This window comes from Procambarus clarkii, chromosome 59, assembly GCF_040958095.1.
Source record: "Procambarus clarkii isolate CNS0578487 chromosome 59, FALCON_Pclarkii_2.0, whole genome shotgun sequence".
In the NCBI taxonomy this organism is placed as follows: Eukaryota; Metazoa; Arthropoda; class Malacostraca; order Decapoda; family Cambaridae; genus Procambarus; species Procambarus clarkii.
Window position 1 is genome coordinate 3181961 of NC_091208.1, and position 16280 is coordinate 3198240.

The 16280-nt window shown below is 41.8% G+C and overlaps 1 protein-coding gene across 1 annotated transcript; it reads left to right on the forward strand.

The window, feature by feature from the left end:
• Window positions 1-13150: 13150 nt before the first annotated feature.
• Window positions 13151-13750, forward strand: LOC138353653 (uncharacterized). Its single transcript, XM_069306837.1, has one exon. It carries the CDS (start codon window positions 13151-13153, stop codon window positions 13748-13750), a length of 600 nt encoding a protein of 199 aa, XP_069162938.1.
• The last annotated feature ends 2530 nt before the right edge of the window (window positions 13751-16280 follow it).

Consider the following 16280-nt stretch of genomic DNA (forward strand, 5'->3'; position numbering starts at 1 on the left):
TTTATATGAGATGTTTTTATGATGGTAAAGTCCAAAGACTAATGTATTTAAGAATAATTCCCACCATAATAGGTGGTGGTTTATAATAGTGTGTGGTGATGATATCCCGTTTTCTATAGACGGTAATTCCACTACAAGTTACGTTTTCTATGGGTAACTTGTTTATACAACACAGCTATTATCTGTATGATTATTAAATGGTGTCGGATTTTCTGACATAATTACCCAGGGGCTGCTCACGGGTCGAAGTCCTAATTAGAACAGACGAACACCGATACTCCTCCTTCGAATTATTAGATTAATTTGATGTTAGTAGTTAGTAATCACACATTTGTGCGTCTGTTCGTACAGGACGGATGTCCCGTACTAGAGTTGCGGGGGTTAGAAGTCTAATGCGATTTCATTTTCATGTCAACTCTTGAAAGGCTAAAATTCAAGCCTAATTACTTATTATTTAACCCATAAGACTGGATGTGATCAAGTCCTACAGTCAAGTATGATTCAGGGACTGCAGTGAGATCAGTGACATTAGATATAACTTGAAGTTTGTTCAGGTAACTGGTCACTGATATATAAACACTGAGGCCCATGGAATACATCTTGATTAAATAATAAATGTATCAAATCAGTCATCAGATTTTTTGGGGTTTAATTTAGTTTATTGATTCAGAAGATTGAATAGCTCATCATTAAAGTAAAGTATGGTTCTGAGACTACAGTGGGTTCAGTGACATTGGTCGCAGTGACTTGTAGCTGTTTAAGCTACTGTTCACTGATTTGCCACTGAGGCCTCATGAACTCATCTTCAGCTTTATATGATGATACTAACATCAACCTCTGTTGGTATAGTCAGCTGTAATCTCCTTAGTATAATGCTACTGGAGAAATATAATCAGCTGACAAATTTAGATTTCTATTGGTATTGTTTATCTGCAGGCATAGGTCTCCTCAGGCTTGATACTGGGCCTGAGAGTAATTTACCTCCTGCAGAGTTTAACATGGTTATACCCTGATATTTAGTAGGGCTACCAATGAATCGATGGCAATAGTCTGTCCCTACAAGGAGACCGAAGTCGGTGAGGTGATCAGACTTAATATTATCTGCCAATTTTATTCCTCTATTTCTCAGGAATTTGGCTGTTGCTCTCAGACCTTGAACTTGTAGGTCTACTGGTATTTTGTCCACCACAATGGCTTGTACTCGACAGACGTACCTGCCTAAGCGTACTGATGGTTGTACCACCTGGTAGACTTGAGGTCCTGCATCTGTTACAAACCCTGAGATGTTGAATGACATCTGGGCTACAGGACTTAATTGTAGTTCATCTGCCAACCTTTTAGTGACATATGTTCTCTGGGATCCTTGGTCAAACAACCCACGGGTATGGACCTTGGCCCTCTTATTCAGGATGGTAATTTGGGCAGTAGGCAAAGTCGTATTACCTTTAGACTTTGCCGATTGGGCACTCTTTGTTGGTTGCACCTTGCAATACTGTACTGAGGTGGGAATGCTATCTTCCACCTTGGGGTTTGGAGACGTTGGTTTTGTGTCTCTGCACAATGCTGCATGGTGCTGACCTTTGTTACACCTATTACAGGTGTGTAATTGGGTATCACAGTCGTTGATGTTATGTTTCCTGAGGCACCTCGTGCAATGTTGCAAATCTTTGAGTCGCTCAACACGGGCGTCACTATCAGGAAAATTAGAGCAGTGGTACATTGAATGTTTCTCATTGCAGAACAAACATGTTCCATAGCTTCCAGTACCCTTTGGTGTCACGTTCTTGGGTGACACAGTAACTATAGGCTCGGAGGGTCCCACTGCATATACGCCCACACTGCTACTGTTCCACTTTGGTGTTGAGTTATATTGTCTAGATTGATTTGGAGTACCTTTGGTACTCTGTGGTTTATTATTATTGGTTTCTGAGGGTTTACTTGGTGGTTTTAATTTGTCATGTGTTCGTAATTGATGAACTACTGACTTTAAACCTTCAGATATTTCATTCATGGATAAGATGCTTTTATTGTAATGAGAACTCATTTGTCTCAATATGTCCCTAGGTATTTTCTCCTGGACAATTATTTTCAAGACCCACTCAGCCCCGTTTGTATCTGCTGTCAGGCTGAGGGCATTGATCAATGATTCTACCTCCAGCTTGAAGACTTGGAGTGAATCAGCTGAAGCCTCCGGTGGGGGTAAATGCAACAGGTCATGAACTAAATGTGATGTTCTTACTTCTGGATCAGCATAATTATCCTTGAGGAGTTTTACTGCCAGATCATAGCCGTCATTAGTTAATCTCAGATGGGATACTACTGTTTTAGCCTCACCTGATAATTGGCCTTACAAATAAGAGAATTTACTACTCTTTGGTAAAGATTGTTTTGAGTCTACAAGGTCAACGAATTTGTTCCAAAATTCGTCCCAATCTTCCTCATCTTTTCATGAGAAAGTGGGTAAATTAATTGGAGGGAGTCGAGCTTCTGCATGACTCGTATTAGATGCAACTGTTGTTGTTGTTGTTGCCTTGTTCTGGGCAATTAATTTGACATAAGGCTGTTCTGAACTGAGCGGGGCTCGTGAACTCGCGTGAGTCATCGCCGCCGTCTTGACTGCTGGCCTTTGTTTAAATCACACTGCACTAGTATATTTAATGAATCCACTGGTTAACTGGTTCATCCGGTACTAAGATGACCAAATGTGGGTTCATAGGACCAAATAATCCGGTTCCGAAGGTAAAAATAAAGTGGGAACCGACCTGTGAGATTTATATTTATTTAATTTATATGAATTTATATTTACATTAATTTATATACTTCGATAGCAATTTGTATAATGATAAGTGGACTGTATTTCTACAATAATCTCATAATCTCACAAATCGATCCTCTACACATTAGGGGGGTTTATATTAAATTAATTTATATATATGCAGCCAATCAAACTACAGTATTAGACTACATACATTGAAGAGGTTCCTTATCTTATAGTACAGCAGGTTAGTCCACCAGGTATAACTAGGGTGTAGACACCACATTTTCCCTCTTTGAGGTAGCTTCCATCACCCTGGTAACTGATGCACAAAGCATGCTTCCTCGTCTTGACCTGTCAAAAGGGCGCTAGCTGTAAAGCCAGAATCCTATATATGACAGGTATATCAGAGAAAATACTGTACATGGAACAATGAAGACCTGGCTTAATTACCTTTAGTTTGAGGCTACCACGTGCTCTAACCGGATCACCCTATATAATGACATTAATGGCTATAAATGAAAGATACATGGGTTTCGGAAGAACACTTAACTTGATTTATTGACAGCATGTTGATAATGGTACACCTTTGGTTTCCATAACACTACGTCCAAGGAAAATTAACAGGAGCCGAATTTGCTCCCGTGAGCTTCTGGTCTCAGTATAAAACAATGGCTGACCCTCCTTCCTCACTGACGCCTGGCTTACATTGTCCAGATGACAGAAAGTGATAGAAGGGTCACATTTACTCTACTTTAATATTGATAATTAAGTTAATTTATATGAGATGTTTTTATGATGGTAAAGTCCAAAGACTAATGTATTTAAGAATAATTCCCACCATAATAAGTAGTGGTTTATAATAGTGTGTGGTGATGATATCCCGTTTTCTATAGACGGTAATTCCACTACAAGTTACGTTTTCTATGGTTAACTTGTTTATACAACACAGCTATTATCTGTAGGATTATTAAATGGTGTCGGATTTTCTGACATAATTACCCAGGGGCTGCTCACGGGTCGAAGTCCTAATTAGAACAGACGAACACCGATACTCCTCCTTCGAATTATTAGATTAATTTGATGTTAGTAGTTAGTAATCACACATTTGTGCGTCTGTTCGTACAGGACGGATGTCCTGTACTAGCGTTGCAGGGGTTAGAAGTCTAATGTGATTTCATTTCCCTGTCAACTCTTGAAAGGCTAAAATTCAAGCCTAATTACTTATTATTTAACCCATAAGACTGGATGTGATCAAGTCCTACAGTCAAGTATGATTCAGGGACTGCAGTGAGATCAGTGACATTAGATATAACTTGAAGTTTGTTCAGGTAACTGGTCACTGATATATAAACACTGAGGCCCATGGAATACATCTTGATTAAATAATAAATGTATCAAATCAGTCATCAGATTTTTTGGGGTTTAATTTAGTTTATTGATTCAGAAGATTGAATAGCTCATCATTAAAGTAAAGTATGGTTCTGAGACTACAGTGGGTTCAGTGACATTGGTCGCAGTGACTTGTAGCTGTTTAAGCTACTGTTCACTGATTTGCCACTGAGGCCTCATGAACTCATCTTCAGCTTTATATGATGATACTAACATCAACCTCTGTTGGTATAGTCAGCTGTAATCTCCTTAGTATAATGCTACTGGAGAAATATAATCAGCTGACAAATTTAGATTTCTATTGGTATTGTTTATCTGCAGGCATAGGTCTCCTCAGGCTTGATACTGGGCCTGAGAGTAATTTACCTCCTGCAGAGTTTAATATGGTTATACCCTGATATTTTGTAGGGCTACCAATGAATCGATGGCAATAGTCTGTCCCTACAAGGAGACCGAAGTCGGTGAGGTGATCAGACTTAATATTATCTGCCAATTTTATTCCTCTATTTATCAGGAATTTGGCTGTTGCTCTCAGACCTTGAACTTGTAGGTCTACTGGTATTTTGTCCACCACAATGGCTTGTACTCGACAGACGTACCTGCCTAAGCGTACTGATGGTTGTACCACCTGGTAGACTTGAGGTCCTGCATCTGTTACAAACCCTGAGATGTTGAATGACATCTGGGCTACAGGACTTAATTGTAGTTCATCTGCCAACCTTTTAGTGACATATGTTCTCTGGGATCTTTGGTCAAACAACCCACGGGTATGGACCTTGGCCCTCTTATTCAGGATGGTAATTTGGGCAGTAGGCAAAGTCGTATTACCTTTAGACTTTGCCGATTGGACACTCTTTGTTGGTTGCACCTTGCAATACTGTACTGAGGTGGGAATGCTATCTTCCACCTTGGGGTTTGGAGACGTTGGTTTTGTGTCTCTGCACAATGCTGCATGGTGCTGACCTTTGTTACACCTATTACAGGTGTGTAATTGGGTATCACAGTCGTTGATGTTATGTTTCCTGAGGCACCTCGTGCAATGTTGCAAATCTTTGAGTCGCTCAACACGGGCGTCACTATCAGGAAAATTAGAGCAGTGGTACATTGAATGTTTCTCATTGCAGAACAAACATGTTCCATAGCTTCCAGTACCCTTTGGTGTCACGTTCTTGGGTGACACAGTAACTATAGGCTTGGAGGGTCCCACTGCATATACGCCCACACTGCTACTGTTCCACTTTGGTGTTGAGTTATATTGTCTAGATTGATTTGGAGTACCTTTGGTACTCTGCGGTTTATTATTATTGGTTTCTGAGGGTTTACTTGGTGGTTTTAATTTGTCATGTGTTCGTAATTGATGAACTACTGACTTTAAACCTTCAGATATTTCATTCATGGATAAGATGCTTTTATTGTAATGAGAACTCATTTGTCTCAATATGTCCCTAGGTATTTTCTCCTGGACAATTATTTTCAAGACCCACTCAGCCCCGTTTGTATCTGCTGTCAGGCTGAGGGCATTGATCAATGATTCTACCTCCAGCTTGAAGACTTGGAGTGAATCAGCTGAAGCCTCCGGTGGGGGTAAATGCAACAGGTCATGAACTAAATGTGATGTTCTTACTTCTGGATCAGCATAATTATCCTTGAGGAGTTTTACTGCCAGATCATAGCCGTCATTAGTTAATCTCAGATGGGATACTACTGTTTTAGCCTCACCTGATAATTGGCCTTACAAATAAGAGAATTTACTACTCTTTGGTAAAGATTGTTTTGAGTCTACAAGGTCAACGAATTTGTTCCAAAATTCGTCCCAATCTTCCTCATCTTTTCATGAGAAAGTGGGTAAATTAATTGGAGGGAGTCGAGCTTCTGCATGACTCGTATTAGATGCAACTGTTGTTGTTGTTGTTGCCTTGTTCTGGGCAATTAATTTGACATAAGGCTGTTCTGAACTGAGCGGGGCTCGTGAACTCGCATGAGTCATCGCTGCCGTCTTGACTGCTGGCCTTTGTTTAAATCACACTGCACTAGTATATTTAATGAATCCACTGGTTAACTGGTTCATCCGGTACTAAGATGACCAAATGTGGGTTCATAGGACCAAATAATCCGGTTCCGAAGGTAAAAATAAAGTGGGAACCGACCTGTGAGATTTATATTTATTTAATTTATATGAATTTATATTTACATTAATTTATATACTTCGATAGCAATTTGTATAATGATAAGTGGACTGTATTTCTGCAATAATCTCATAATCTCACAAATCGATCCTCTACACATTAGGGGGGTTTATATTAAATTAATTTATATATATGCAGCCAATCAAACTACAGTATTAGACTACATACATTGAAGAGGTTCCTTATCTTATAGTACAGCAGGTTAGTCCACCAGGTATAACTAGGGTGTAGACACCACATTTTCCCTCTTTGAGGTAGCTTCCATCACCCTGGTAACTGATGCACAAAGCATGCTTCCTCGTCTTGACCTGTCAAAAGGGCGCTAGCTGTAAAGCCAGAATCCTATATATGACAGGTATATCAGAGAAAATACTGTACATGGAACAATGAAGACCTGGCTTAATTACCTTTAGTTTGAGGCTACCACGTGCTCTAACCGGGTCACCCTATATAATGACATTAATGGCCATAAATGAAAGATACATGGGTTTCGGAAGAACACTTAACTTGATTTGTTGACAGCATGTTGATAATGGTACACCTTTGGTTTCCATAACACTACGTCCAAGGAAAATTAACAGGAGCCGAATTTGCTCCCGTGAGCTTCTGGTCTCAGTATAAAACAATGGCTGACCCTCCTTCCTCACTGACGCCTGGCTTACATTGTCCAGATGACAGAAAGTGATAGAAGGGTCACATTTACTCTACTTTAATATTGATAATTAAGTTAATTTATATGAGATGTTTTTATGATGGTAAAGTCCAAAGACTAATGTATTTAAGAATAATTCCCACCATAATAAGTAGTGGTTTATAATAGTGTGTGGTGATGATATCCCGTTTTCTATAGACGGTAATTCCACTACAAGTTACGTTTTCTATGGTTAACGTGTTTATACAACACAGCTATTATCTGTAGGATTATTAAATGGTGTCGGATTTTCTGACATAATTACTCAGGGGCTGCTCACGGGTCGAAGTCCTAATTAGAACAGACGAACACCGATACTCCTCCTTCGAATTATTAGATTAATTTGATGTTAGTAGTTAGTAATCACACATTTGTGCGTCTGTTCGTACAGGACGGATGTCCTGTACTAGCGTTGCAGGGGTTAGAAGTCTAATGTGATTTCATTTCCCTGTCAACTCTTGAAAGGCTAAAATTCAAGCCTAATTACTTATTATTTAACCCATAAGACTGGATGTGATCAAGTCCTACAGTCAAGTATGATTCAGGGACTGCAGTGAGATCAGTGACATTAGATATAACTTGAAGTTTGTTCAGGTAACTGGTCACTGATATATAAACACTGAGGCCCATGGAATACATCTTGATTAAATAATAAATGTATCAAATCAGTCATCAGATTTTTTGGGGTTTAATTTAGTTTATTGATTCAGAAGATTGAATAGCTCATCATTAAAGTAAAGTATGGTTCTGAGACTACAGTGGGTTCAGTGACATTGGTCGCAGTGACTTGTAGCTGTTTAAGCTACTGTTCACTGATTTGCCACTGAGGCCTCATGAACTCATCTTCAGCTTTATATGATGATACTAACATCAACCTCTGTTGGTATAGTCAGCTGTAATCTCCTTAGTATAATGCTACTGGAGAAATATAATCAGCTGACAAATTTAGATTTCTATTGGTATTGTTTATCTGCAGGCATAGGTCTCCTCAGGCTTGATACTGGGCCTGAGAGTAATTTACCTCCTGCAGAGTTTAATATGGTTATACCCTGATATTTTGTAGGGCTACCAATGAATCGATGGCAATAGTCTGTCCCTACAAGGAGACCGAAGTCGGTGAGGTGATCAGACTTAATATTATCTGCCAATTTTATTCCTCTATTTCTCAGGAATTTGGCTGTTGCTCTCAGACCTTGAACTTGTAGGTCTACTGGTATTTTGTCCACCACAATGGCTTGTACTCGACAGACGTACCTGCCTAAGCGTACTGATGGTTGTACCACCTGGTAGACTTGAGGTCCTGCATCTGTTACAAACCCTGAGATGTTGAATGACATCTGGGCTACAGGACTTAATTGTAGTTCATCTGCCAACCTTTTAGTGACATATGTTCTCTGGGATCCTTGGTCAAACAACCCACGGGTATGGACCTTGGCCCTCTTATTCAGGATGGTAATTTGGGCAGTAGGCAAAGTCGTATTACCTTTAGACTTTGCCGATTGGACACTCTTTGTTGGTTGCACCTTGCAATACTGTACTGAGGTGGGAATGCTATCTTCCACCTTGGGGTTTGGAGACGTTGGTTTTGAGTCTCTGCACAATGCTGCATGGTGCTGACCTTTGTTACACCTATTACAGGTGTGCAATTGGGTATCACAGTCGTTGATGTTATGTTTCCTGAGGCACCTCGTGCAATGTTGCAAATCTTTGAGTCGCTCAACACGGGGGTCACTATCAGGAAAATTAGAGCAGTGGTACATTGAATATTTCTCATTGCAGAACAAACATGTTCCATAGCTTCCAGTACCTTTTGGTGTCACTTTCTTGGGTGACACAGTAACTATAAGCTTGGAGGGTCCCACTGCACATACGCCCACACTGCTACTGTTCCACTTTGGTGTTGAATTATATTGTCTAGATTGATTTGGAGTACCTTTGGTACTCTGTGGTTTATTATTATTGGTTTCTGAGGGTTTACTTGGTGGTTTTAATTTGTCATGTGTTCGTAATTGATGAACTACTGACTTTAAACCTTCAGATATTTCATTCATGGATAAGATGCTTTTATTGTAATGAGCACTCACTTGTCTCAATATGTCCCTAGGTATTTTCTCCTGGACAATTATTTTCAAGACCCACTCAGCCCCGTTTGTATCTGCTGTCTGGCTGAGGGCATTGATCAATGATTCTACCTCCAGCTTGAAGACTTGGAGTGAATCAGCTGAAGCCTCCGGTGGGGGTAAATGCAACAGCTCATGAACTAAATGTGATGTTCTTACTTCTGGATCAGCATAATTATCCTTGAGGAGTTTTACTGCCAGATCATAGCCGTCATTAGTTAATCTCAGATGGGATACTACTGTTTTAGCCTCACCTGATAATTGGCCTTGCAAATAAGAGAATTTACTACTCTTTGGTAAAGATTGTTTTGAGTCTACAAGGTCAACGAATTTGTTCCAAAATTCGTCCCAATCTTCCTCATCTTTTCATGAGAAAGTGGGTAAATTAATTGGAGGGAGTCGAGCTTCTGCTTGACTCGTATTAGATGCAACTGTTGTTGTTGTTGTTGCCTTGTTCTGGGCAATTAATTTGACATAAGGCTGTTCTGAACTGAGCGGGGCTCGTGAACTCGCACGAGTCAACGCCGCCGTCTTGACTGCTGGCCTTTGTTTAAATCACACTGCACTAGTATATTTAATGAATCCACTGGTTAACTGGTTCATCCGGTACTAAGATGACCAAATGTGGGTTCATAGGACCAAATAATCCGGTTCCGAAGGTCCAAATAATGTGGGAACCGACCTGTGAGATTTATATTTATTTAATTTATATGAATTTATATTTTCATTAATTTATATACTTCGATAGCAATTTGTATAATGATAAGTGGACTGTATTTCTGCAATAATCTCATAATCTCACAAATCGATCCTCTACACATTAGGGGGGTTTATATTAAATTAATTTATATATATGCAGCCAATCAAACTACAGTATTAGACTACATACATTGAAGAGGTTCCTTATCTTATAGTACAGCAGGTTAGTCCACCAGGTATAACTAGGGTGTAGACACCACATTTTCCCTCTTTGAGGTAGCTTCCATCACCCTGGTAACTGATGCACAAAGCATGCTTCCTCGTCTTGACCTGTCAAAAGGGCGCTAGCTGTAAAGCCAGAATCTTATATATGACAGGTATATCAGAGAAAATACTGTACATGGAACAATGAAGACCTGGCTTAATTACCTTTATTTTGAGGCTACCACGTGCTCTAACCGGATCACCCTATATAATGACATTAATGGCCATAAATGAAAGATACATGGGTTTCGGAAGAACACTTAACTTGATTTGTTGACAGCGTGTTGATAATGGTACACCTTTGGTTTCCATAACACTACGTCCAAGGAAAATTAACAGGAGCCGAATTTGCTCCCGTGAGCCTCTGGTCTCAGTATAAAACAATGGCTGACCCTCCTTCATCACTGACGCCTGGCTTACATTTTCCAGATGACAGAAAGTGATAGAAGGGTCACATTTACTCTACTTTAATATTGATAATTAAGTTAATTTATGTGAGATGTTTTTATGATGGTAAAGTCCAAAGACTAATGTATTTAAGAATAATTCCCACCATAATAGGTGGTGGTTTATAATAGTGTGTGGTGATGATATCCCGTTTTCTATAGACGGTAATTCCACTACAAGTTACGTTTTCTATGGTTAACTTGTTTATACAACACAGCTATTATCTGTATGATTATTAAATGGTGTCGGATTTTCCGACAGTAGCTAAGTGATCCCCACTTACTGACGACTGTGACAGTGGCCTAAGAATACAGTACACAGAGGGTATTAATAAGGTTTCGAAGTATGAACACAAATTTTTTTGTGGAATGAACATAAACAATTTTGAATATTAAAGTTACCCAATAAGGTGGTATAGAAAATCACGACCAGACGACAAAATGAGTGTGGAAGGAAGAGGAGGAAATTATTATTTATTACTTCTTAAATATAATACATCGTAATATAAAATTATAACTATATTACAATTTTATAAGCAATATAAAACAAATATAAAAAAGTAAATTTTGTTTCTACTTTTTCAGATAATTTTAAAATTTAGCACAAATTTTAACTGTTTCATTATTATGTAAAAAAAAACATTAATTATATAAAATAGAATTAGTTTTGGAAAGTTCACAGGGGTAGAGACGTGAGGCCATCTCCAGTGACGTGTAGTGTTTGAGAGAGCCATCGGCCACCAGGAAGCTCAACATGCGTCACAAACGCTACAAGATCCGGGGTACGGCCCTTAACGAGCAACCATTCTCCAAGACATCTCTCCTGAAGCTTTTTGAAGACATACCTTGAGGTTACCTTGAGGTGCTTCTGGGGCTTAGCGTCTACGCGGCCCGGTCGTCGACCAGGCCTCCTGGTTGCTGGACTGATCAACCAGGCTGTTGGATGCGGCTGCTCGCAGCAAGACGTATGAGTCGCAGCCTGGTTGATCAGGTATCCTTTGGAGGTACTTATCCAGTTCTCTCTTGAACACTGTGAGGGGTCGGCCAGTTATGCCCCTTATGTGTAGCGGAAGCGTGTTGAACAGTCTCGGGCCTCTGATGTTGATAGAGTTCTCTCTCAGAGTACCTGTTGCACCTCTGCTTTTCAACGGGGGTATTCTGCACATCCTGCCATGTCTTCTGGTCTCATGTGTGCAGGTTTGGGACCTGCCCCTCTAACATTTTCCACGTGTAAATTATTATATATCTCTCCCGCCTGCGCTCAAGGGAGTACAGATTTAGGCTCTTTAGTCGGTCCCAAGAGTTTAGGTGTTTTACTGAGTGAATTCTAGCAGTATAGGATCTCTGCACGCTCTCCAGGTCGGCAATTTCTCCAGCTTTGAAAGGGGCTGTCATTGTGCAGCAGTACTCCACTCTAGAGAGCACAAGCGTTTTGAAAAGTGTCATCATCGGTATAGCATCTCTAGTGTGAAAAGTTCTTGTTATCCAACCTGTCATTTTTCTTGCAGTTGTGACGGCTACTTTATTGTGTTCTTTAAAGGTATGGTCTTCCGACATGAGTACACCCAGATCCTTTACATTGCCTTTTCGTTCTATGTCATGATTTGCCTGAGTTTTGTACGTTGTTACCGTTTTAATATTTTCATTTTTTCCGTAGCGCATGAGCTGGAACTTATCTTCGTTAAACAACATATTATTTTCTGTAGCCCATAGAAAGACTTGATCCACATCTGACTGGAGGTTTGCTGTGTCCTCTATGTTGCCTACTCTCATGAAGATACTAGTGTCATCTACAAAGGATGATACAGTGCTATAGGTTGTGTTCTTGTCTATGTCCGACATGAGGATGAGAAAAAGTACTGGAGCAAGCACAGTACCCTGGGGGACTGAGCTCTTCACGGTTGATGGGCTAGATTTTATTTTGTTGACTATTACACATTGGGTTCTGTTGGTCAGGAAATTGTAGATCCATCTGCCTATTTTTTTTTACATTGCAGGAGTGACCCAACGACATCAAACAGGAAGGCACGGACATCCTCTTCTTCTTTTATAGTGAGGAGGAAGTCGACAAACTTCTGTTTCTCAGCGCCAATTTCTCCAACCAACACCTTCGTCTCAACTTCCCACGCCAGTACCTGGCTGAACACTCTGTCGTTATTCATGATCTCAGCCAATGGATCGTGAAACAAGATGAAGCTGATGAAAGAGCGTTCATGCACGACTTCAAGGAATCAAACCCGGACTTAGGGCTTCACGAAGCTCACTTCTTCAACAGAAATCTCTCCCTGAAGCTGACCTTCGAGACAGTAGCTGCGGCTACTATGGCTACCAGAAATGGTGTTTACAGCTTTGGTATTCACATTCCGTCATTCAGTGTGAAGATGGAACGTTTTCACATCGTCAACCAGTGCCTCCGGTGCTAGGAGTACACCCACTCCACCAGCAAATGTACCCAGCGTATTCAGAAGTGTAGCCTCTGCTCAGCTGACCACCATTACTCCATCTGCAAGTCTGAAACACTATGCTGTTTGCTGTGCAAAGGCGACCATCCGGCAATCTCCATACGTTGTCCTCATAGACAAGACGTCATTAAAAACATGGAGAAATCCACATCTTCAACCGGAGCCAGTACCTCGGAAGCACCAAGCCAATCAGCGACCACCTCTACTTCAGGTTTCAACGCCCAAGCCGCCATTTTCCCGGAGCTTCCGGGAGGACGTCCCACTGCTACTACCAGCCAATGGGGAGCCAGCTCCCAAATGCCAACATGCGATTCGTCGAGCCAGCCATCACCCCCGGCCCACACCGACCAACCACTGAACAGCACAGTTCAAGCATTAACATCGGCGGCCAGCATGATAGCTTGCAATAACCCCCAGGAATACGTAAGAATATTAAATATTCTATACAAAGCAAATGGTCTTCCAGCTTTCATAGTTCCAGAGGAAGTTTTCACCAACACCACTTCAAGTTCTCAAGACACAGTCTCGGTCCCTGACATCACCGTGAACGCCGCCGTGCTCACGGATGTACTATCAACAGCAAAGCCTGCTCCTCCAGCAACTTCATCACAAGCCACCCAGACGCCGACGCCTCCTCTATCGATTACTTCTACAGTTTCACCTCTCGTGTGCGAACCCTCTCAACGTCCTAAATCAGCTGCAACTCCCATTAACCCTCAACAGGCAAGAACTTGACCCTCAAGATTCACTGCATCTACTTCTGAGTCAGCTGACTCATCAGATGAGGACGTCTCGGTGGGAACACCACCTCCTCCACTGAAGCAGCCCTACACAACTGAAGATTTCCTGCTGGAAGCTACCTCCAACGATAGCCTCACCGTATCAACACGAAGCAAGACCAACAAACAGGCCAGGAGGCCAGGGAAGAAGAAAAACACCGACGATCTGCGCCCGAGTAAATCAAGGAATCAGTAGAACACCAACGCAAAGCTGAAAAGAACACCGCGACGAGAAGCCCTGCCTCCTACAAGACACATCAGCGAGCACCCATGAGAACTCCACTCTACCACCAAACCGCAGCATCAGCTGCAATTCTTACCCACGGTGGTTGGGCCACCGATCTTTCATCTCCCCTCTTCACCTCGTCTCCAGTTCCACGCTCAAGATTTCTGCATCCTCTCTCCTGTCTTAAACCCCCTGCTTGCCTGCTCTTGGGTTTTTTAATCGGTTAAAGTCCAATTATGCAATTCTATATGAAGCACATACTTTTGTAGTGTATATTATACACATTAGACTTTAAAGTCTGCAGTGAGTGGGGATCACTTAGATGCTATGTACTGCAATGGTCGTTACGGTTGAGTGTGGGGGACACTTACTACTGTATACTACTGTTCTGAGGCCAGTGGTTGTCACAGAAACTCACCTTTCATCAGGTGTTTCTTGTTGTTAGTGTTTTGGTCACGCTGGTGTTTCTTGTTGTTAGTGTTTTGGTCACGCTGGTGTTTCTTGTTGTTAGTGTTTTGGTCACACTGGTGTTTTTTGTTGTTGGTGTTTTGGTCACGCTGGTGTTTCTTGTTGATGGTGTTTTGGTCACGCTGGTGTTTCTTGTTGTTGGTGTTTTGGTCACGCTGGTGTTTCTTGTTGTTGGTGTTTTGGTCACGCTGGTGTTTCTTGTTGTTGGTGTTTTGGTCACGCTGGTGTTTCTTGTTGTTGGTGTTTTGGTCACGCTGGTGTTTCTTGTTGTTAGTGTTTTGGTCATGCTGGTGTTTCTTGTTGTTAGTGTTTTGTTCAGGTGGCCACAGATCACTAAGCATAGAGCCAGCAGGTGGCCACAGTGTACTTAATCCCAGTGACGTCATGCACTAAGCAGGACCCCAGTGACGTTATGCACTAAGCAGGACCCCAGTGACGTCATGCACTAATACAGGACCCCAGTGACGTCATGCACTAAGCACGACCCCAGTGACGTCGTGCCCTAAGCAGGACCCCAGTGACGTCATGCACTAATACAGGACCCCAGTGACGTCGTGTACTAAACAGGATCCCATTGACGTCATGCACTAAAGAGGGCCACAGTGACGTTATGCACTAAGCAGGACCCCAGTGATGTCATGCACTAAGCAGGACCCCAGTGGTGTCATGCACTAATAAAGGACCCCAGTGACGTCATGCACTAAGCAGGACCGCATTGACGTCATGCACTAATACAGGACCCCAGTGACGTCGTGCACTAAATAGGATCCCATTGACGTCATGCACTAAAGAGGGCCACAGTGACGTTATGCACTAAGCAGGACCCCAGTGATGTCAAGCACTAAGCAGGACCCCAGTGATGTCATGCACTAATACAGGACCCCAGTGACGTCATGCACTAAGCAGGACCCCAGTGACGTCATGCACTAATACAGCTAGGACCCCAGTGACGTCATGCACTAAGCAGGACCCGAGTGACGTCATGTACTAAGCAGGACCGCTCGTGAATGTGAGGACTCTGACATGCGAATGGACTCACTGCTCTGTGCAGTGATCATTGTAAGGCACTGTTAAACACCTGCTTTCTGGTTGTTTATTGAATTCAATAACAATATCTCAATATTTCTGCACTCAGGCAGACCATCACCTTTGAGTGCACTGCATCTGCAGGCACTGCAACCAGTTACAGGATAAGGTTTTGGGATAGGACTGGGACTCTTGTCTGTCACCCTTTTTGTATATTGGGACCACATTCGCCGCCTTCCGTATTTCTGGTAGGACTCCCGTCTACAGTGACCTACTGTACACTATGGAGAGTGGCAAGCAGAGTGCCTCTGCACACTCTTTCAATATCCATGGTGAGATCCCGTCTGGACCAACAGCCTTTCTCACATCCAGATCCAACAGGTGTCTCTTGACCTCATCTTTCGTAATTTCGAACCCTTCCAAGGTCGCCTGGTTTACTGCCCCCTCTTGTTGAGTTCTTCACACACCTCTTTGTCATTCTCTGTATACCTGTCCTCTCCTGTTCTAAGTTTCATTACCTGTTCTTTCACTGTTGTTTTCCTCCTGATGTGACTGTGGAGTAGCTTTGGATCGGTCTTGGCTTTGCTTGCTATATCGTTTTCATAATTTTTCTCTGCTTCCCTTCTCACACTAACATACTCATTCCTGGTTCTCTGGAATCTCTCTCTGCTTTCTGGTGTTCTGTTATTTCGGAAGTTCCTCCACGCCCTTTTGTTCAGTACCTTTGCTTCCAAACATGCCCTGTTAAACCATGGATTCTTCTTTT